Raw genomic sequence first — 21,966 nt, forward strand, 5'->3', positions numbered from 1 at the left:
AAAAGCAGACATTACTTTACCAACAAAGGTCCATCTATTCAAGGCTTATGGTTTTTCCAGTAGTCATGTATGGATGTGAGAGTTGACCTATAAAGAAAGCTGAGCACTGAAGAATTGATGCTTTTGAACTGTGGTGTTGGAGAAGACTCTGGAGAGTCCCTTGGACTGCAAGGAGATCCAACCAATCCATTCTGAAGGAGATCAGTCCTGAGTGTTCATTGGAAGGACTGATGTTGAAGGTGAAACTCCAGTACTTTGGTCACCTGGTGTGAAGAGCTGACTCATTTGAAAAGACCCTGATGCTGAGAAGGATTGAAAGCAAAAGGAGAAGGGACGTCAGAGGATGGGATGGTTGGATGGCATCACTGATTCAAAGGACATAAGTTTGAGTAAACTCCGAGAGTTAGTGATGGACAGGGAGGCCTGGCGTGCTGCAGTCCATGGGGTCGCAAAGAGTTGGACACGAATGAGTGGCTGAACTGAACTGAAAGCATGTTCTGTTCCTTTTTTGAATAAGCACGTAAGAAAATCATAGAGGATTATTTTCCATTGTGAAATTGATAGCTCATTACATATTTTACAGAAATCATTCTACTAAACTCTAGAAAGAGATTAAATTTAGGATCAATCATTATTAAAATAACATTTTACTTTCTTAATATCTGTTCTTAAAATCATGTGTATTTGATATGCATGTAGGTTATAATAATTCAGTATTGCTGTATGGCTGTATGGTTCTAAAATAACCTATGGAAAGAAGAAGCTTTATGAACATCATGGAGAAAATTATTGTAATTAAAGTGAAACTATACTAAACCTTCTCCATTGCTTAAAGGAGCAAATCTCAGAATTTCAATTAAGGACCGATAGTCTGGTCAGTCAGTCTTCCTAGCATTAAAGATTATAATTACTTTTTTCTTCCTCTGCTCACACTTAATTCCTCTGATACCAGATATGTGAGGTTGTTTTTCCCTATATATGACCAGTTCTATGACATCAGCTGGGTGTTTTACCATTCTGACACCATTTACCTGAAGTGAGCAGCAGATGCCACAGGCTAAATTCTCCGTCCCACAAAACTCCTGCCTTAGACACCAGTCACAAGTAATGGGTCCCCAGGTTACCTGTGTTCTGTTTGACCTGAGTTCAAATTGGGAGTTCTCGTGACCCCCTCAAGTTTGATAATTTGCTATAATGGCTCACAACTCAGGGAAACACTTTTTATTAGTTTATTATATTAACGGCTATGATAAAGGATGAACAGCCAGATGGAGAGGTGTATAGAGCACACCTCTGTAGTCTAGAAAAGTCCCAGGCCAGAAGTTTCTGCCTTGTGGAGTTGAGATGTACCACCTTCCCAGCATATGGATATGTTCATCAACCTGGAAGCTCTCCAGGCCTTGTACTTTGGGAATTTTTATGGCAGTTTCATGAAGTAGGCTTGATTGTTTGTTAACTTAATCTCCAGTCCCTCATATATATCTCCCTAGAGGATGGGACATGGGGCTCCAAGTTGCAAGCTTCTCATCATGACTTAGTCTTTCTGGCCCATCCTGAAGTCAGTCTGGAGCCCCCAAGAGTCATCTCTTTAGAACAAAAGATGCTCCTGTCACCTAGGAAATGCCAAGTGATATAGAAGCTTTTTGTCAGGAACTGGGTCAGAGACCAAGTATTAGAACAAAAGATGCTCCGAGGATCTTGCCTTGCTCTTTGGATTGACTTGTTAATCCATGCATGATTTAGTAACACAATGCATTGGTAATTTGGAAAAGATTTCCTTCCAAATGTTGGAAGAACATCTATATTATAAAACAAATAAAAATTGTTAATATCACTTGATTTCACCAGAAAAGCCTTATACTGGGAAGATATCACTCTCATAGTGATAGAAACAAGTTTTCTGAAGTTGCAACCTCTGCTTGAAAATTCTATAGTTATCATTGGCAGCAAATAGTCTCATTTGTTTTTCAAGTGACAGGCTGCCCTTTTTTTGAGAAAATGTCTGTCAAATACTGATGTCTGAATAATCATTGTTTGTAGTTTATCAGTTGTAATATCCAGTAAAAACAGTGCCCCATGAAGAAAATTCATTGAGTTCAACCTGCAGCTCAAGCAATGCACTAGTGTGTTTTTCTTTAGCAACAGCGTACTTTGCGTACATAACAGAACTACTGTGAGTATGTTCAGTTTTGTCACATAGAGGTAAAGACCATGTGACACAATGTTTGAGATTTCATAAAATTAGTTTTCGCTTATTAAGGATTTAAGAGAGATTGGCTTTTTTTTTGAATTTGAGTTTTTTGAATTTGAGTGTGTATAGTTGTAATATAATGAATTGCTTATGTAACTTGATGCTGCTACCTTGATTTGTGCTAAGACACAGTGGTTTAATGCACTGTTGTTTTGCATAATCACTGTAAATGTGACCATAGTAGGAAAGACAGATAACATCATAACATTTTTTATGAGAGCATATTTTACTTAAGGAACCCCTTCCCTTATAGAGTCACTGGGGATCCCCAAGAATCCATGGATTACACTTGGGTACTGCTAGTATGGAGGGGAGACTACTGGATTTAATAATTTGAGGACTTAAATTTGAAGCCTGTCTACCTTTCTTTTATTCTTATAATATTAGATTTCATTTCTCACAACTTCAGTTATTTTGTTTATGAAATAGGATTAAAAGCATCTTGCCTTACTTTTTGCTTTTGTGTTTCTCGAGTTACGATTGCTGAATTATGAAAAGCTCGAAATATAACTTGTTGCTATTTCGAAGTGAGTTTCTGCTCTAGCCAGCTTAGTTTACTTGTCAGTTGTGAAACAGTAAACACTTTAGATAGTTTCAAAGAAGAAATTTAATACAGGGGACTAGATTGTTTAAAAAAAAAATTGGTGGGAGCATTGGAGGAAGGATCTCTAGCTCAGCTTTCTGAAATGACTCCCAGATTCTTGCAGGACTGGCCAGCCAGCAAAGCTACTCCATCTGCCACAGTCAGGGAGACAGTGAATCAGGAGACTGCCATGGGACAGTTGAGAACATAGTTTTATAGCTGTTGCCCAAGGAGAGCCAGCCAGGATTAAGTAACTGCCACTAAGCTGTGCCTGGACACTGGAGCACAGAGTCTGGTTACTACTTCTACTCTCTCTCTTGACATCCTCAAGCTGGAAGCTGGAAACTGGATTGCTACTGTGGGGCAGCCCACATCTGTTCAGTCATGCTGGAAAAAAAACAGCCAAAAGCCACAAGAGAGTGCCTTCCTCCTCATAGCTGCCTCTCACATCTCATGCTAGTATATTCGATTGGTGGAACCTAAATTTTATCCACAACTAACTACAAGTGAATCAGGAAAATAGGTTGGTTGTTTTAATCTTTTCAGCTTCTGTGGTTGAAGAAAGCATACTAGGAAGATGAGACAGTGGAGTCTTGAGGGGCTAATTGATCAAGTCCTCCAAACCTGTTTGCTTCTTTGTGATTTTCAAGTTATTTTCTTTACTTTATTATTCTCTCTTTAGTCACCCAAGTTTTAGTCATTTTTAATGACCATGATCTCATTTTTGTGAGTCCATTTCATGCCTCTCTAGTTCTAGCTTCTTTAATCAATATTTCAGCTGGACTGAATGATGACACACACCAGTGACACCATCCATCTACAGCTGTGGTTTGATGGACTTGTAAACGAGACATATGAATCCTTTGGCCTGCTGACAGGTGTATCATTGCAGTTGTTATGTAACTCTGTTCCACATTTTACTTGATTGAATTTTTTTAGACCTGCCTGCAATGCTGGAGATCTGGGTTCGATCTCTAGGTTGGGAAGATACCCTGGAGAAGGGAATGGCTACCCACTCCAGTATTCTGGCCTGGAAAATTCCATGGACTATATAGTTCATGGGATCATGAAGAGTTGGACACGACTGAGTGACTTTCACTTTATTGCACTTTTGTAAGGTTTAATTATACTGTCTAAGGAATTAAAAAAAGTCTTCTAAATTGCCAACATCCGCTGGATCATCGAAAAAGCAAGAGGGTTCCAGAAAACATCTATTTCTGCTTTATTGACTATGCCAAAGCCTTTGACTGTGTGGATCACAAGAAACTGTGGAAAATTCTGAAAGAGATGGGAATACCAGACCACCTGACCTGCCTCTTGAGAAAGCTGTATGCAGGTCAGGAAGCAGCAGTTAGAACTGGACACAGAACAACAGACTGGTTCCAAATAGGAAAAGGAGTACGTCAAGACTGTATATTGTCACCCTGCTTATTTAACTTATATGCAGAGTACATCATGAGAAACGCTGGACTGGAAGAAGTACAAGCTGGAATCAAGGTTGCCAGGAGAAATATCAATAACCTCAGATATGCAGATGACACCACCCTTATGGCAGAAAGTGAAGAGGAACTAAAAAGCCTCTTGAGGAAAGTGAAAGTGGAGAGTGAAAAAGTTGGCTTAAAGCTCAACATTCAGAAAACGAAGATCACGGCATCCGGTCCCATCACTTCATGGGAAATAGATGGGGAAACAGTGGAAACGGTGTCAGACTTTATTTTTCTGGGCTTCAAAATCACTGCAGATGGTGACTGCAGCCATGAAATTAAAAGACGCTTACTCCTTGGAAGGAAAGTTAGGACCAACCTAGATAGCATATTCAAAAGCAGAGACATTACTTTGCCAACAAAGGTCTGTCTAGTCAAGGCTATGGTTTTTCCTGTGGTCATGTATGGATGTGAGAGTTGGACTGTGAAGAAGGCTGAGCGCCAAAGAATTGATGCTTTTGAACTGTGGTGTTGGAGAAGATTCTTAAGAGTCCCTTGGACTCCAACCAGTCCATCCTAAAGGAGATCAGTCCTGGGTGTTCATTGGAAGGAATGATGCTAAAGCTGAAACTCCAGTACTTTGGCCACCTCATGCAAAGAGTTGACTCATTGGAAAAGACTCTGATGCTGGGAGGGATTGGGGGCAAGGGGAGAAGAGGACGACAGAGGATGAGATGGCTGGATGGCATCACTGACTCGATGGACGTGAGTCTGAGTGAACTCTGGGAGTTGGTGATGGACAGGGAGGCCTGGTGTGCTGCGATTCATGGGGTCACAAAGAGTCGGACACGACTGAGCGACTGATCTGATCTGATGGCCAACTGTTATTCCTAATATTTTTAGTATTCTATAAGCTACTGTTTGGAGGAAAAAATGTATATAACAATAGAAGTAGACTTTTGAATCTGTTGATGTATTTTTTTTATTACTAAGTGTGATAAAATTTTTTAAGTAGTTAATATAACCCTTAGCTCGATGGGCTTCCCTTGTGGCTCAGCTCATAAAGAATCTGCCTGCAATGCAGGAGACCTGGGTTTGATCTCTGGTTGGGCAGATCCCCTGGGGAAGGGAAAGGCTACCCATTCCAGTATTCTGGCCTGGAGAATTCCATGAACTGTATAGTCCATGGGATGGCAAAGAGTCAGACACGACTGAGGGACTTTCACTTTACTTTCAGATGGTAGGTCACTTTCAGACACCTTAGGTCCCACTCCTTACTCCTTTTTCTTGTTTCACTCTTGTAATACTCAGATTACAAAGGAAAAAAATTTTTTTAACATTTCTCAAATACAAATAAACAAAATGAATATAAAACTTGTCCAAAATACTACCAGCATAATCCCAGCGATGCAAAGATAAGATAGTAACAGCTATACTTCTTTCTCTTTCTCATCCTATTATTTTGTAATCCCTTACTTAGCAACATGTTATGGTTTGCCATTGTTTAAATGATAATAGAGGTATAATTAATCACTTTTGGGTTAAGGAGGTAGATCAATATATGTTGGGAAATTGGATTACAAGGCAGTTTTTCTGAATGTGGTAATAGTTGTAGACTTTATTCTTTTGAGAAAGAATACTTACAGCATCAAGACTATTTTATTTTATTCTCATTGAAGAAAACATTTCATTTAGTAGTGTATATTTTCTTTTTGTGAAATGAAAACTTCTTTTTATAATTAAACAAAAAGCATAGAACAGAAAATAGAAAGCGAGAGATCCTTATACTTTTTTTTCCCCCTAATCCTCTTTCTCAAAATTAACCACTGTTAACAGCTTCATACATTCTTTCAGGCTTTAAAAGTGTATATAAGTATATATGGTCAATTGGGCTTCCCTGGTGGCTCACCGGTAAAGAGTCCACCTGCAGTGTGGGAGACCTGGGTTCGATCCTTGGGTCAGGAAGATCCCCTGGAGGAGGTTGTGGCAACCAACTCCAGTATTTTTACCTGAAATCCTATGGACAGTGGAGCCTGGTGGGCCATGGTCCATATGGTTGCAAAAGAATTGAATATGACTTAGTGACTAAACAACAACATGGTCAATTAGTTTCTGGAACATAACTTTGAGAGCTCAATTATTATACTTTGATAAATGTTTAGGTTATATGTACTAACTGCAACATGTGTATATGTGGGTTAACTTCAGAAAGCATAAATGTAAATGTTTAATTGTTGCTTTCAATTTTTGTTATTATAGAACCTGTTTTTAGCAGTCTTTCTCCTTATTAGCTTTTAATCAGAGACTTCATAGTATTGAGTCTTCTCTAATGAAAAATATTTATGCTCTTAATTTTATAGGGAAGAACATTAAATTGCAAAGTATAACCAATTTAAAATGTGTTTGCATTCTCTTTGGAGAGGTTCCTGTACAGAACTAAGTTGGTGCTGGGTTTGATTTGAAAGGGTGTATTGGGTATAAAATCTCCATTAGGAATTACGTTTCATTTTGGTTGACTTAATTTTGAGAAACATAGTTTTGCTTTTCAGATGTGATTGATCTTACTGGAGATGATAAAGATGATCTTCAGAGAGCAATTGCCTTGAGTTTGGCGGAATCAAACAGGGCATTCAGGGAGACTGGAATAACTGATGAGGAGCAAGCCATTAGCAGGTAAAAATGCAATTTGTATAGATATAAGTACTATTTATAATAGAAATAATAATTAACTTTAACTTGAAGAGGCACACAGATGTACTTTATTATTCTAAATAAACTATTAGTAAACTTCAGTATTGTTATATTTTATGTAACTAGAATGTTCATTGCATTTGAATCTTAGATTTAGTTTTGTAGTGGCATTTTGAGGCATTAAGTTTAAGCATATATTTTAATATTACTTTGATTTTGTTTTTTTCTTCCTTAACTCCTTTTGGATCCATTGTCCAATTCAACTTATAGTCATTTATAGCAGGAATCAGCTGACTTTATCTGTAACATGCCAGTTGTAAATATTTTAGGCTTTGTTGGCCATCTGGTTTCTGTTGCAGTTTCTCAACTCTAGCATTATAGTGTAAAAGCAGCCACTGGTAGTACATAATTTAATGAGTACAGTTGTGTTCCAGTAAATCTTGATTTACAAAAATGTAGACAGCCAGCTAGATTTGGCCCATGAGCCATAGTTTGCCCACTTCTGATCTTTAATATGATCAGAATAGGTTTTTTTTTTTTTTAAAGAAATGAGCAAGATTCCAAGATTGCATCTTTTGATTTAATTACCAAAGCTGTTTAGTTTGAAACAGTTTGATCCACCAAAGAATTAAATAAGTTTGGTTTAAAAAAAAAAAAAAAAAAAAACTTTAAATTATAACAGACAATAATCATCTACGCAACTCTTTGGAGCCAGGGGCAATTTAATCTTAATGTGGAAGAAATTTATCTTTGAAGAGGTTAAATGATTTTCCAAAGGTACTCAGCTAAGATGAGTCTTATGACTCCAGTGTTCTTTTCCCTGTTAACAGAGTTGTTTGGTAGCAGAATGTACCAACTTTCTCACATAATTTCCCTTGACACAGTATTTAATAGTGTATTTCTAAGTAATCTGAGATTACTATATGATAGGAGATGTCTCAAAATGCTATGTTTATTAGCAAAGGCACATAGTTTTTCATAGTAATACCTTTTAATGTCTCTAAATGTTACTTTGGAAACTGTTTTGTAATATATTAAGATGGTAAGAATTAATTAAAACTCATATTCTTCTTTAACTGTAGCTAATATCATTTAATGCCAGTAATTTTAAATAAAAACCAAAAGTGCATATCTGTTTTCAGTCATTTTATTTAGGCTGATTTTTTGAAGGATTTAGAGAAATTATAAAGTTAGGTTTTGTCTTATAAACATGAATTGGAATTGATATAATTGTCTTGAATAACTATAAAATTTGATAATACTTAAGCTTTGTAAGAAATATTTTAAACATGAACTACATCAGTTGAAATCCATATTTAAGGGGAATGAGGATCTATTATGTGAAAAAGAGATGATAAATGTAATATATGGCTTCCCAGGTGGCAGTAGTGGTAAAGAACCCGCCTGCCAATGCAGGAGACATAAGAGACTTGAGTTTGATCCCTGGATTGGGAAGATTCCCTAGCTGAGAGCATAGCAACCCACTCCAGTGTTGTTGTCTGGAGAATCGCATGCACAGAGGAGCCTGGCAGCCCGCGGTCCATGGGGTTTCAAGGAGTCAGAACCACTGAAGCGATTTAGCATGCTCATATACTGTGATACAAATATTTTTTAAAGTACATGTATAATTTTGTATATAGTGATTTACATTACTGCATAAATAGAAACAAGACTGGAGGATTATATACCAAGTTAGTATCAGTAGTTTTATATCTTGTGTTTTGTAATTAAAATAGCATGTAATAATTAGATTAAAAAAATTGAAAGTGAAGGAGCTTATATTATTCCTAATCTTTATTATATTCACTATATGTTATATATATTTTAAGATATTAATTTCTGTCTAAATGGAAAAAATCTCTTTAAGATAATGTTCTTTCTTATTCTTGATCTTTTAATTTTAGCATACCCTTAAATAGTAATTATTTTGCAAGTATTTTTATTGTAGATAACATTACAGAGACTTGGTATAGTGTTATATGACAAATTTTACATAAAATTATAGTCCGTTAAAGTAGGAGTATTTACTGTTGCACAGTGTAATTTTTTTCTTGATATGTGTAGGTTTTATAATATCAGGTAACAAAAAATGTTAAATGGAACATGCAGTAAATAAGCATATTTATAAATCACATTGTATTAGAAATAAGGGAAGATGAGCATTCTAGTTAGACATTTGACAACTACAGTATTCTAGTGAATTTTATTAAGACTTAGGGCTCTAAATTCAAAGGGTAAAATATATTTAAACATATATTTTATAAAAAGTATTTTTAAAAGTGAATTTAACTATTTGATGACAAAATCTTTCTAAATAAAATCCCAGAGTCATTTGACTATGATTGTATTTCAGTATATATACTTTAATATGAATTCACACACTTGGAATACTGTGTTACTGTGTATAACTAGATATGCTAAAACCTATCTTTTTACATCATAGAGTACTCTGTTTCAGCACCCATAAATTTCATGGTAAAATTTCTTAAGTTGAACATTTTAAAAGTGTACGTCTTAATATAGTTACTTTTTAACATCAGGATTGGATGTATTTATTACTGCTCAGACAGGGAACAAGTAGAGTATGGATGGCTGAAATTTGTTAGTAAATTGCATGTGGCTAGCTTAGGCTTGGCATATTTGTTGTGAAAATGGTTGCTTCGTGAAATGACTAAGTTGGGTAGAAAGTAGGTCTAGGTTCTAGTTAAAATTGTTACAAACCGCTTGCCTTCAACTGTGTCAGGAAATATGGTAGACTAAAACAAATTTTCTAGTGTAATCAACCAAAATGTGTTGCTTCTGTTGGATATAAAATATTTTAAGATCTCTTGAAAGTATTATAGGGTTGTTCAGATAGTAAGGGCTCTAATCAGATTAAAGCAAAGTGAAAGAACGTACCCAAGGAAATAAGTTTGAAATGCTGAAATTCACTTTTTGGCATGATGAAATTTGCTCGTGCATATAAACTTGAGTTTCAGTTTTGATATCTTTATTGAATATGGGAAAAGGACGTGAAAGGCCATTGTCTGTAATCAGGTGGGAAGCTTTCCCCTCATAAAGTGGTTCTGTCAGTGTATGACATTCACCTTAAGGGTAAATCAGAAGTATCCCCTCTCCAAAACGCCTATAATACTGCAAAGATAGTTCTCTTGGCTTGGGGAGTGTTGTTGGAAGTGATGAGATTTGCCCTTGAGAAATTGTACCATGGTTGTGCAGCAGAAATTTGTGTCACTTTAGTAATTCAGTAAATCTCGACTTGAAAAAGAACTGTGAAAATATCTTCTAGAAATGAAAATAAGAATTATTAAGTTAAAAAAGGAGAAAAAAACAGAACACAAGTTTAATAGATTAGAAATAGCTAAATAATGTGTTAGTAGTCTGTAAGCTATATGAGAAGAAATTACCCAACATGTAAAAGATAGCTAAAAAGATAAAAAATATGGAGAAAGGTTGAATGACATGGCAAATAAAATGAGTAGGTCTAACATACATTAATTGATGTTACAGAAGGAGAGGAAGGAGTGGGTCAGAGGCAGAATTTAAAGAGATCATCACAGAAATTTTTTAGAAGTGAAAAGATAACTTATAATTTCATGAGTCTACAAATTCCATTAGAAAAATTAAAAGAAGCCCACACCTAAATTCATTCTAGTGATACTCCAGAACACTTAAGACTGAGAAAATCTTAAAATTTCTTAGAGAAAAAAGGTAGAATTGTCTTAAAAATAGTGACAGTGAAAGTTACAAATTATGCAAATTTACATGGCAATAAGACACAGGAAAATAATGAAAAATGATTTTCAGTGATTGGAAAAAAAATAACTGCCAGAATTCTGTGATATGGGGTGGCCTTATCGGGTGTTTTTCTTTCTCATTAGGGCTCTAAAGTCATTTCTGAAAGACAAAGAATTATTAATGTTTCTCGTGTTCATGGATCTACCATATCCCGTACTCAGAGATGTGGGGTGGTTGTAGTGCCTCCACTGCTACAAAATCGGTGTGTCCCTTTCTAGGAGTTCTGATTTTACCTTTTTTCCCCAATAATTTCCTACTTGTACCTGAGGTTTCACCCAGATAGGCTGATACAAGAGAAACAATAACATTTTTGTGAAATTTACATGGACGCTTTGTACCTCCCACTTGGGCTTACATGGGGGCTTCCCAGGTGGCACAGTGGTAAGGAATTCACCTGCCAGTGCAGGAGATGTAAAAAAATGCGAGTTCATTCCCTGGGTTAGGAAGATCCCCTGGAGAAGGGCATGGCAATCCACTCCAGTATTCTTGCCTGGGAAATCCCACAGACAGAGCCGCCTGGCAGGCTGTTGTCCATGGGGTCTCAAAGGGTCAGACATGACTGAGTGACTTAGCATGCATGCACGCGCATCCTCTTCGTACGTCCCGCTTTGGCTTACATGGGCCACTGTAGAGGAACTGGATGAGCAGTGTGCTCATCCAAGTAATTATTTTTACACTCTAACATCATTCAGTCCAACAAAGAATTTTAGGTGTCTGAATATAAATTGAGTGTGGGAGCCACTTGGAGGGTTTACCAAGCAGGACAGCCTAGAGTTGTCATTGGGGAAAGAATAAAGCAACATGTCCAGGAATGGTTGGGGCAGGATTCTGAATTTTAAAAACCTATAACCTAAAAGTTATAGGTTTCTATAACTCTCACTCTTTTCATCTTGATCAATACCTAGGAAGCAGTTATGAGGGTTAAATGCCTTAAGAAGATGTTTGGAACAGGAGTAGGTGAGGGATGGCATTTACAAATCTTTTGAAGTGAATTTGTAAGGATAATTTTAAGGCTCAATAATACCAGATGTCCATGGACGGTAGAGAGTGTAGAAGGTCCATCCAGTTCTTTGACTATCATTCCTTTTTTGAGTGGCTTTTATAATAAAAGGTATACCATTGTCAGATTGCAAGTTGAAAAAGTAGAAAATATGAAACATTAGTTTCAAGGGCCTCAAGAGTATGGGATGAGATGACCAGTCAGAGTGGGAGAGCAAAACTGTAACTCAAAAAAAAGTGTCAGCAGCCATGAGGCACCACTGATAGTTCTGAGAAGGGTCAGAATGCAGACTGGAAGGTGATTAAAGGGCCAGTGTAGTCAGTCTGTGAGGAGTGGGCAAGAGCTTGCTTACCACTGGAGAAACAGATCTGCTTTTGGAAGTAGTTACATATCCAACGTGCAGTTTCTGTGTCAAAAACACAGAGTTCTTTGACTGGTGTTCAGTAAATGATTGTGGACTAGTTGCCCTGTGGGATATGATGATAGGTTACAGCAGTAGTGGTAATCTCTGGTGCAAGCTTGGTGAGTCACCTCATTGGAGAACAGCCATCACTATACAGCCAACACAATGACTAAAATTAGAAAGACTGACATACCAAATATTGGTAAGTATGTAAAGCAGTTGGAAAGTGTCATATATTGTTGGTAAGAATGTATAATGGTATAACCACTTTGGAAAACTGAAAATTTCTAGTGTATTTCAACATATATTATGCTTGGACTTAGCACACTCTGTGTTTCCACTCCTAGGTCTAGACCCTTGAGAAAGGAGTGCATAGTGCCTTTATTAGTCATAACTAAAAACTGTAAACAACCAAATATTTGTAAGAGCAGAATAGTTAACAGTGGTGGTACATTCGCACAGTGGAATACAAAGCAATGTAATGGAAAACATTTTCCAGATACTTTAAAAAAATGTGGGGGAATCCCCAAAGCAACATGTTGAGTGAAAGAGACGATGCAAAAGAGTAACTGCTCTATGAATCCATTTACGTGATATTTAAGGACAGGCATGTAATGGCACCCCACTCCAGTACTCTTGCCTTGAAAATCCCATGGACGGAGGAGCCTGGTAGGCTGCAGTCCATGGGGTCGCTAAAAGTCGGACACGACTGAGCGACTTCACTTTCACTTTTCACTTTTCCTGCATTGGAGAAGGAAATGGCAACCCACTCCAGTGTTCTTGCCTGGAGAATCCCAGGGACTGGGGAGCCTAGTGAGCTGCCGTCTATGGGGTCGCACAGAGTCGGACACGACTGAAGTGACTTAGCTTAGCATAGCATAGCATAATTTATTTATGGTGGTAGAAGTGGTCACAATGTTGATTATCTGAGAACTAGAGAGGACACTGTTGGAAAAGGGGCATGAGAGAATTTTTGGGAATGATAGAAATTTTCTATATCTTTGGGTGGTGGTTTCATAGATGTATTCATTGGTAAAAATTTCACTGGACTGTACATTTAAGTTTTGTGTATCTTATATACAAATCACCTTTCAGTAAAATACTTTTACCAGGAAACAATGTATTTATCTATGTTAATTGATAATATACAAAAAGTTATATTTTTATGTATAATAAAGAATGATAAGGAGAAAATATTTTAAAACTACCATTTATAACACATAGAACGATTAAAGACCAGGAATAAAAAAGAAATGTGTAAGAACTTCTAAGAAGAAAATTATTAAATAACACTGAGACATATTAATGAATATGGAAATAATTGGAAATATATTGTATTTTATGAATTGAAAGATTTAAGATTGTAAAACTGGTTAGCTCTCCTTAAATTGACTTACGGATTTAGTGTGATCCCAGTCAAAATACCAAGCTTTTTTTTTTTTTTTTAAAGGAAATGTAGATGATTCTTCCACCCTCTATCCCTCCCTTCCACCTTCTTTCTTTAATTTTTTTTTTCCAGTTGATGTGTATAGCTTAAGTGACATGAAAATTTTCCAGTATGTTGCTTGCATAAAATGGATTTGAATGATCAAAGTGAATACTTTCTATAGTGCTTTAAATAAACACACACACACACACACACACAAAAAGCCCTCAAAATCAGTACTAGGAATGGGAACATTTACTATAAGTAAATGCTTTCAAGATTCCTTCAACATAGTGTGTGGAAGGAAAAGAGCAAAAATGTTTTGTCATCTCTTTCGGTTTTGGGGGTTTCCTTTCTCAGTATGCTACATTTTGTTATAAGCTATTTCTGAGCTCTGAGATTTGCAGTGTTGTTTCTTATTCTCTCTCTCACTCTCTCTTTAAAGTCTAGGTAGAATCACTGGCTTTTAACTTTGGTGAGGCCAGGAAGGAACCCATATGAGGACTTGGTTTATATATAATTTATATTCATAGTGCCAGACCTGGGCTCTCAAAAAGGACAAGAACTTGGGACTGGAGGGCTCATATTTGGGTTAGAGGTTGGGCTTTGCCAAATGACAATAATAATAATAATAATAACAAAGAGATAGCAACATCTGATATCTAACATTATATTTCAAACACTTGTTTAACTCCATTTTTTTTTTTTAACCAAGTATGCTCTAGGGATGAAGCAAATCCCTGTTTCTATCCTCTGATGCTGATAGGAGAGACTGGTTGGTTCAGAATTTTGTGCAGTGTAATAAATGTGTTTATAAGGTCCTTTAAAAGCCAGGGGGCAGACATAGGAGGAAACCTACTGGAGCATGTTGTAAGTCCCTAGTGATTACAAAACTGAATATGTTGTAAGTTCTAAATCAAGGAGATCACAAAGTCATGGCATTCTTTCATCGACCATTTGTAGCTACCATAATTCTACCATATTACTGCGTGGTTAAGGAATATTAGAGGGCTTCCCAGGTAGCACTAGTGGTAAAGAACCCACCTGCTAATGTTGGAAACACAAGAGACATGAATTCGATCCCTGGGTCTGGAAGACCCCCTGGAGGTGGTGGTGCCTGTTGTTCAGTCTCACAGTCATGTCTGACTGTTTGCGACCCAGTGGACTGCAGCACGCCAGGCTTCCCTGTCCTTCACCATCTCCCAGAGTCTGCTCAAACTCATGTTCATTGAATTGATGATGCCATCCAACCATCTCATCCTTTGCCTTCCCTTTCTCCTCTTACCTTCAGTCTTTCCCAGCATCAGGGTCTTCTCCACTGAGTTGGCTTTTCGAATCAGGTGGCCGAAGTATTGGAGTTTCAGCTTCAGCATCAGTTCTTCCAGTGAATATTCAGAATTGATTTCCTTTAGTATTGACTGATTTGATCTCCTTGCTATCCAAGGGACTTTCAATAGTCTACTCCCCTTGAAGTAGGAAATGGCAACCCACTGCAGTGTTCTTGCCTGGAGAATCTCATGGACAGAGGAGCCTGGTGGGCTACAGTCCATAGGGTTGCAAAGAGTTGGATGTGACTGAACAACTTAACACACACATATGGAGAATTATAAGTCTATGTCTTTAAAACATTTTTATTATAATGTATGATGATCTCTACCATATGACTGAATTCAGTTATATGTATAATTATATACATTTAATTATGTATACACATGCACATAAGGGCTTCCCTTATGGCTCAGCTGGTAGAGAATCCGCCTGCAATGCTGGAGACCTGGGTTTGATCCCTGGATAGGGAAGATCCCATAGAGAAGGGAAAGGCTACCCAATCTAGTATTCTGGCCTGGAGAATTCCATGGCCTGTGTAGTACCTGGGGTCACAGAGAGTCGGACATGACTGAGTGACTTTCACTTTCACACATGCACATATACTTAAAATTTTTTTTACATCTTAGGTCACTTTGAGAAGCAGGGAACATATCTATCTTGAGCTCTATTCAGTTATTACAGTTTGTATCCAACTTTTCCTTTGTAGAAAAAAAGATCCATGGGAATGCTGGGGAGATGGTATCTTCAGTTTATATTCTTGACTTTCCCTCCTAGCTTGTAATAAAAAGTTCAGGTAAGCTGCTTGGTCCTAGAAAATACATTTGAGGCTATACATTTCCCACCATGAAAAACAAGAGATGTATTTTCTTGGTGGAAGGGGAATGAAGAGAAGGGTGACTGAATTAACTATATTGAAACATTTAAAAATAATACCTTCTGGTTTTTAGTAATCTTAACTAGATCTGAAATTAGAAGAATATTGTTATCTCAGAGCAGTCTGAATTGGAGATTTGGAATGGGTTGTTGACAGGTATGGGGAGCAGGAGACCTAGTTTTACTCAGTGTTGTCTTGAGGCCGAGTCTCATTTTGTTACTAAACTCATGTGACTTATGTATAGATTTTAATTTTTCTAGATTGGGTGTATTTTGTAGAAATCAACTCTTCTGAAGTTTTCTATAACTAATGTCTACGTGACCTGTTGCCTGGTCATTATGATACAAGTGATCTGATGTGTTGGCATTAAAAAGGGTTATTTCTATTTTATTTTATTATAACTAGAGTTTTAAGTTAGTATTTTATTATAACTAGTTTAAAAACATATATTAAACATATATGTTTAAAAAACATATTATTATAAATAGTTTAAAAACATATAGTGGTAGAGGATCATGCACCTAGGAGATTTATGAATGAGTGTAGTTCTCCTTGACTTTTGACTAGTTTATGCTTTTGGAATATACTATAGAATCCTTTTTTTTTTTTTAATGGTTATTATACCTGCCCACCAGTGCTAGTCAGTTGCTGAATGCCTCTTCTGTCTTTTATATTAGGTTGGTGCAAAAGTAATTGTGGTTTTGCATTGTTGAACTTTGCCATTTGATATTGGAATACATTCTTAAATGTAGTTACATGTCATTAAAATGCACATTTTTTTTTTGCTAATGACTTATTACTTGCTGTTTATATATATTTTAGATGTGGAAATGATGATAGAAAAAAAAATTCGAGCAGTTTTCTTGTTTGAGTTCGAAATGGGTAGTAAAGCAGCAAGGACAACTTACAATATCAGCAATGCATATAGCCCAGGAACTGCTAAAGAAATGTACAGTTCAGTGGTGGTTCAAGAAGTTTTGCAAAACTTTGAGACAAGAGCCTTAAAGATGAGGAGCTCAGTTGCTGGCCATCAGAAGTTGACAGTGACCAATTGAGAGCCATCATCAGAGCTGATCCTCTTAAAACTACACGAGAAGTTGCCCAAGAACTCAGTGTTGACAATTCTGTGGTTATGTGGCATTTGAAGCAAATTGGAAAGGTGAAACAGTTTGATAAGTGGGCACCTCATGAACTGACCACAAATCAAAAAATTGCCATTTTGAAGTGTTGTCTTCTCTTATTCTGTGCAACAACAATGAACCATTTATTGATTGGACTGTGACATGTGTTGAAAAGTGGGTTTTACATAACAGGCTGCCATGACCGGCTAGGTGGTTGGACTGAGAAGAAGCTCCAGATCACTTCCCACAGCCAAACTTGCACCAAGAGTCATGGTCACTGTTTGGTGATCTGCTGCCCTCTAATCCACTACAGCTTTCTGAATCCAGGAAAACAATTATATCTGAGAAGTATACTCAGCAAATTGATGCGATGCACTGAAAACTGTAACAGCTGTAGCCGGCATTGGTCAACAGGAAAGACCCAATTCTTCTCCACAGCAATGCCTGACCACACGTCACATAACTTTGGAAGTTGAACAAACTGGGCCATGAAGTTTTGCCTCATCTACCATATTCGCCTGACCTCTCGCCAACCAACTACCACTTCTTCAAGCATCTCGACATCTTTTTGCAGGGGAAACACTTCTACAACCAGCAGGAGGGAGTTTGTTGAATCCTGAAGTACAGATTTTTTTTTTTTTTTTTCGAAGCACAGATTTTTATGCTATAGGAATAAACAAACATTTCTCATTGGCAAAAATGTGTTAATTGTAATGGTTCCTATTTTGATTTAACATAGGTGTGTTTGAACCTAGTTATAATGATTTAAAATTCAGGGTCTGAAACCACATTTACTTTTGCACCAACTAATAAATGACCACTGGCACTAATTCTTTCCTGTTTGTAGTATGTTTGCTACCTTTCCCAGAACCCATTGCTTGTTTTAGTTTGTTCATTTCTGATTACCAGTGTGGAAATAAGATTCATTAATTTATACTTCTAGATATACATATGTAACAAAAGGAACAGACTTTTCAAATGAAAATTGTTCCCACTTATGTAAGTCAAAAAATGATTAAATATACCTTTTTTATATAAAATAGACTTTGATGTTGTATTTACCTTTTGTATACTATGTGTTAACTTCTCTTTCGAGGTGGTCACCTTGTACAAATGTAATTTGTACAGTTGATTTTTCTTGTGTCATGCTAAATTGTGCAACGAACAGTAGAAAGTCTCAAGTTGGCTCTTTGACTTACTTCCCTTTTATGTTCTTGAGAACTCATTTTTGATTGGAGTGGGATGTTCCAGATAAACCTGATATTCTTAAGTCCCTAATCATCAACTAAATACCTTCCAAGGAGTTCTAGCACTGTTTATTGTTAAATAAGAGAAAAAACCTCTAGGGGCTGAGGTTCCTTGTGAGAGTTGATAGTTGGGCAAAGATTACTGCTGCTAATGTTAGATCACTCTTAAAAGTATAAACTGTTTATTTTTAAATATGTGAGTTTACTTTGACCTTTACATTTTAATGTATCGTGTTTTCTGCTCTCCCCACCCCCACCCCTGCCCTATGTGATTTAATTGATTCCCAAAGAAAAACTCTATCCTATATTCATATAAGTTATTTTAAGTAATACTGATTTGGAATCTAATGCACTGTATCTAAGGTCATATTACAAAGTCAGAGATGAAAAATATTCTGCTTCTCATCCATAATTAAGGAAGATAGCTGTATTAGTTTGACATTGATCTAATAGAGCAAAATCTTTAGGATAAAAATAGTGTAGCATGAATGGGATTTTTTTTAAGAAGCCAAAAAGTTGAAAAATCTCTTACTAAGATTTTTGGAGTGAACATAAAATGAGTTATTCATGATAATTTGGAATAGTAAGTAACACATGTCTTGAGTAGACAAAATGCATGATTAGTTTATATGTAGGGATTAGGGTTTTTCAGCATTTTCTTGCTTAAGAGAAAATGCTCTTAAGCATTCGGTTCAGTTCAGTTCAGTCGCTCAGTTGTGTCTGACTCTTTGTGACCCCATGAGTCGCAGCACGCCAGGCCTCCCTGTCCATCACCAACTCCCGGAGTTCACTCAGACTCACGTCCATCGAGTCAGTGATGCCATCCAGCCATCTCATCCTCTGTCGTCCCCTTCTCCTCCTGCCCCTAATCCTTGCCAGCATCAAAGTCTTTTCCAATGAGTCACCTCTTCTCATGAGGTGACCAAAGTACTGGAGTTTCAGCTTTAGCATCATTCCTTCCAAAGAAATCCCAGGGCTGATCTCCTTCAGAATGGACTGGTTGGATCTCCTTGCAGTCCAAGGGACTCTCAAGAGTCTTCTCCAACACCACAATTCAAAAGCATCAATTCTTCTGTGCTCAGCTTTCTTCACAGTCCAACTATCACATCCACACATGACCACAGGAAAAACCATAGCCTTGATTAGACGGACCTTTGTTGGCAAAGTAATGTCTCTGCTTTTGCATATGCTATCTAGGTTGGTCATACTTTGCTTCCAAGGAGTAAAGCGTCTTTTAATTTCATGGCTACAGTCACCATCTGCAGTGATTTTGGAGCCCAAAAAAATAAAGTCTGACACTGTTTCCACTGTTTCCCCATCTATTTGCCATGAAGTGATAGGACCAGATGCCATGATCTTAATTTTCTGAATGTTGAGCTTTAAGCCAACTTTTTCACTCTCCACTTTGACTTTCATCAAGAGGCTTTTTAGTTCCTGTTCAGTTTCTGCCATAAGGGTGGTGTCATCTGCGTATCTGAGGTTATTGATATTTCTCCCGGCAATCTTGATTCCAGCTTAAGCATTAATGCACCATTAAGCAGTACTGTTAGCCGTGTTTAGATATGTTTTAGATATTCTGTGGATGTACTTATTTTGAAGAGGTTTATCTTTTATTATTCTGATATGTAGGAGTTTACTGCAGTAGATTTTTCTCTAGGCAAACTATTGGGGAATGAAGTGAACACATAAATATTCTCTCCCTTTATTTTTCAGTAGCTTTTGTAGAGTATGGCTATGTAGAACTGAAACGAACCCTAGAATTTACCTAAACTTTTTTTTAAATAGAAAAGGAAATTAATGATCAGAGGGATGAAAGTGCAGTGTTTTTCAATTTTTAATTTTCTTGGTGTTTCAAAGAAATTCTAATGAAAACTAATCATTATGTATATTGTAAATATGTACTTCAATGCAATGATTTTTTCAGAAAACTTATCTAGGTGCTATATTCCTGATACTAAGCTTCTAGTTTGTTGAAATATAACTTAATATATCTATTTCCTATTATGTAATGCTATCTTTTTGTGATTAAAATCTGTTTTCTGAGGAAAAACTGCTGCCTGTGTTTTGATCTATTAGCATTGCTACTACTATGTTCTTGAAAACTAGAACTATGCTATGTTCTAGAAAACTAGCCTCCACTTGAGTAAATTTAGTGTTAAGTATTCCTTTTCCAAATGCATTGTCTAGACCTTAATTTATAAAAATCCTTAGTTTATAGTATGCTGTTTTCTACCGTACAGTGCTAAATTAATGCTGTATTTTTTCACCATTATTTTCTACCTATCGTTTAAGAGTTCTTGAGGCCAGCATAGCAGAAAATAAAGCATGTTTGAAGAGGACACCTACTGAAATTTGGAGAGATTCTCGAAACCCTTACGATAGAAAAAGGCAGGACAAAGCTCCTGTTGGACTAAAGAATGTTGGCAATACTTGCTGGTTTAGTGCTGTTATTCAGGTAAGAATCTTTATGCAGATCTTATGTGGTGGGCCTGGCAGCAGTGAAAAGTGAGTTGGAGTTGTGTTTCTTTTTAGTTGTTATATATCTACATACACACAGACACACACATAGACACACACACTGCAAACAAGGTTTTAATATGCCTTTCTACTAACTTAGTTTGGCGATTGCAGTATTCCCCACTCCACTTTGTTCTTCATTCCCAGTGTGGACTTTTCACGATAAAACACTGTCAATGCCTTATTCACAATTAATTTCTCCTCCTTATCTGTTGTTGGGAATTGTTGTCAGAGTGAAAAGAAAATATTTTTATATATAAATCCCTGCAAATTTAGGAAAGGATATAACCAAGATGGGTCTTCCCTGGCGGCTCAGATGGTAAAAACAAAATGCAATGCAATGCAAGAGACCTAGGTTTGATCCCTGGGTTGGGAAGATCCCCTGGAGAAGGGAATGGCTACCCACTCGACTATTTTTGACTGGAAAATTCCTTGAATAGAGGAGCCTGGTGGGCTACAGTCCATGGTGTCACAAAGAGTCGGACGTGACTGAGTGACTCACACTTCACTTCATAACCAAGATATGAAACCAAGACTGTTTTTGTGTGTGTGTGTGAGAGTCAGATCAGATTTATTTATATATAATAGAAAATATCATTCAATAATTATAGTCGTTTAAGTACTTTTTTTTAATAAAAGAGGACATTTTATTTTAGGAGGAAATAGATTGAGAAATAATTCTCAATACATATGTGAGAATGAAAGAATAAAAATAAATTAAGAATAACATTTTCTAACTTGGAATTATTTATTGAGCTTCTTATTCTAAAATGAAAAATATTTGTATGCATAGATAACCATCTTCTCAGTTTGGACTAGTTTTTTTTTTTTTTTTTTTAACTCTTACATGATATGACTATTGTCATAATTCTTTAGTATTCTCAGACATTGGTAATGTTATCTTTCAAATTGTGAAACCTTAAACTAAACAATCTCCTTAAGTAAAATAATCTATGAATAATAACATGCTCTTAGTTTTAATTGCTCTTTAGGAAAATTAATATTTGTGCTTAATTTCCTAATATAGCTGAACTGTAGCTCATTTAGTGTTTCTAATGAGTCTTTTAAAATCAGTAGGTGTTTTTTGCATCTATGTTCATCAGTGATATTGGCCTGTAGTTTTCTTTTTTTGTGGGATCTTTGTCAGGTTTTGGTATTAGGGTGATGGTGGCCTCATAGAATGAGTTTGGAAGTTTACCTTCCTCTGCAATTTTCTGGAAGAGTTTGAGCAGGATAGGTGTTAGCTCTTCTCTAAATTTTTGGTAGAATTCAGCTGTGAAGCCGTCTGGACCTGGGCTTTTGTTT

At 36.6% G+C, this 21,966-nt stretch overlaps 1 protein-coding gene across 5 annotated transcripts in view; it reads left to right on the forward strand.

The window, feature by feature from the left end:
* USP25 (ubiquitin specific peptidase 25) overlaps window positions 1-21,966 on the forward strand; it is a 161,008-nt gene that overhangs the window by 42,026 nt on the left and 97,016 nt on the right. For 3 of the 5 annotated variants that reach the window (XM_010833272.1, XM_010833273.1, XM_010833274.1), the window contains exons 4-5: window positions 6,795-6,931; window positions 20,437-20,599. In XM_010833272.1, the coding sequence (XP_010831574.1) occupies window positions 6,795-6,931; window positions 20,437-20,599 (300 nt within the window). The remainder of the gene's footprint in view (window positions 1-6,794; window positions 6,932-20,436; window positions 20,600-21,966) is intronic. The other 2 variants (XM_010833275.1, XM_010833276.1) reach the window with 1 other exon arrangement.

Source organism: Bison bison, unplaced genomic scaffold, assembly GCF_000754665.1.
Source record: "Bison bison bison isolate TAMUID 2011002044 unplaced genomic scaffold, Bison_UMD1.0 scf7180017863372, whole genome shotgun sequence".
NCBI classification, from domain to species: Eukaryota; Metazoa; Chordata; class Mammalia; order Artiodactyla; family Bovidae; genus Bison; species Bison bison.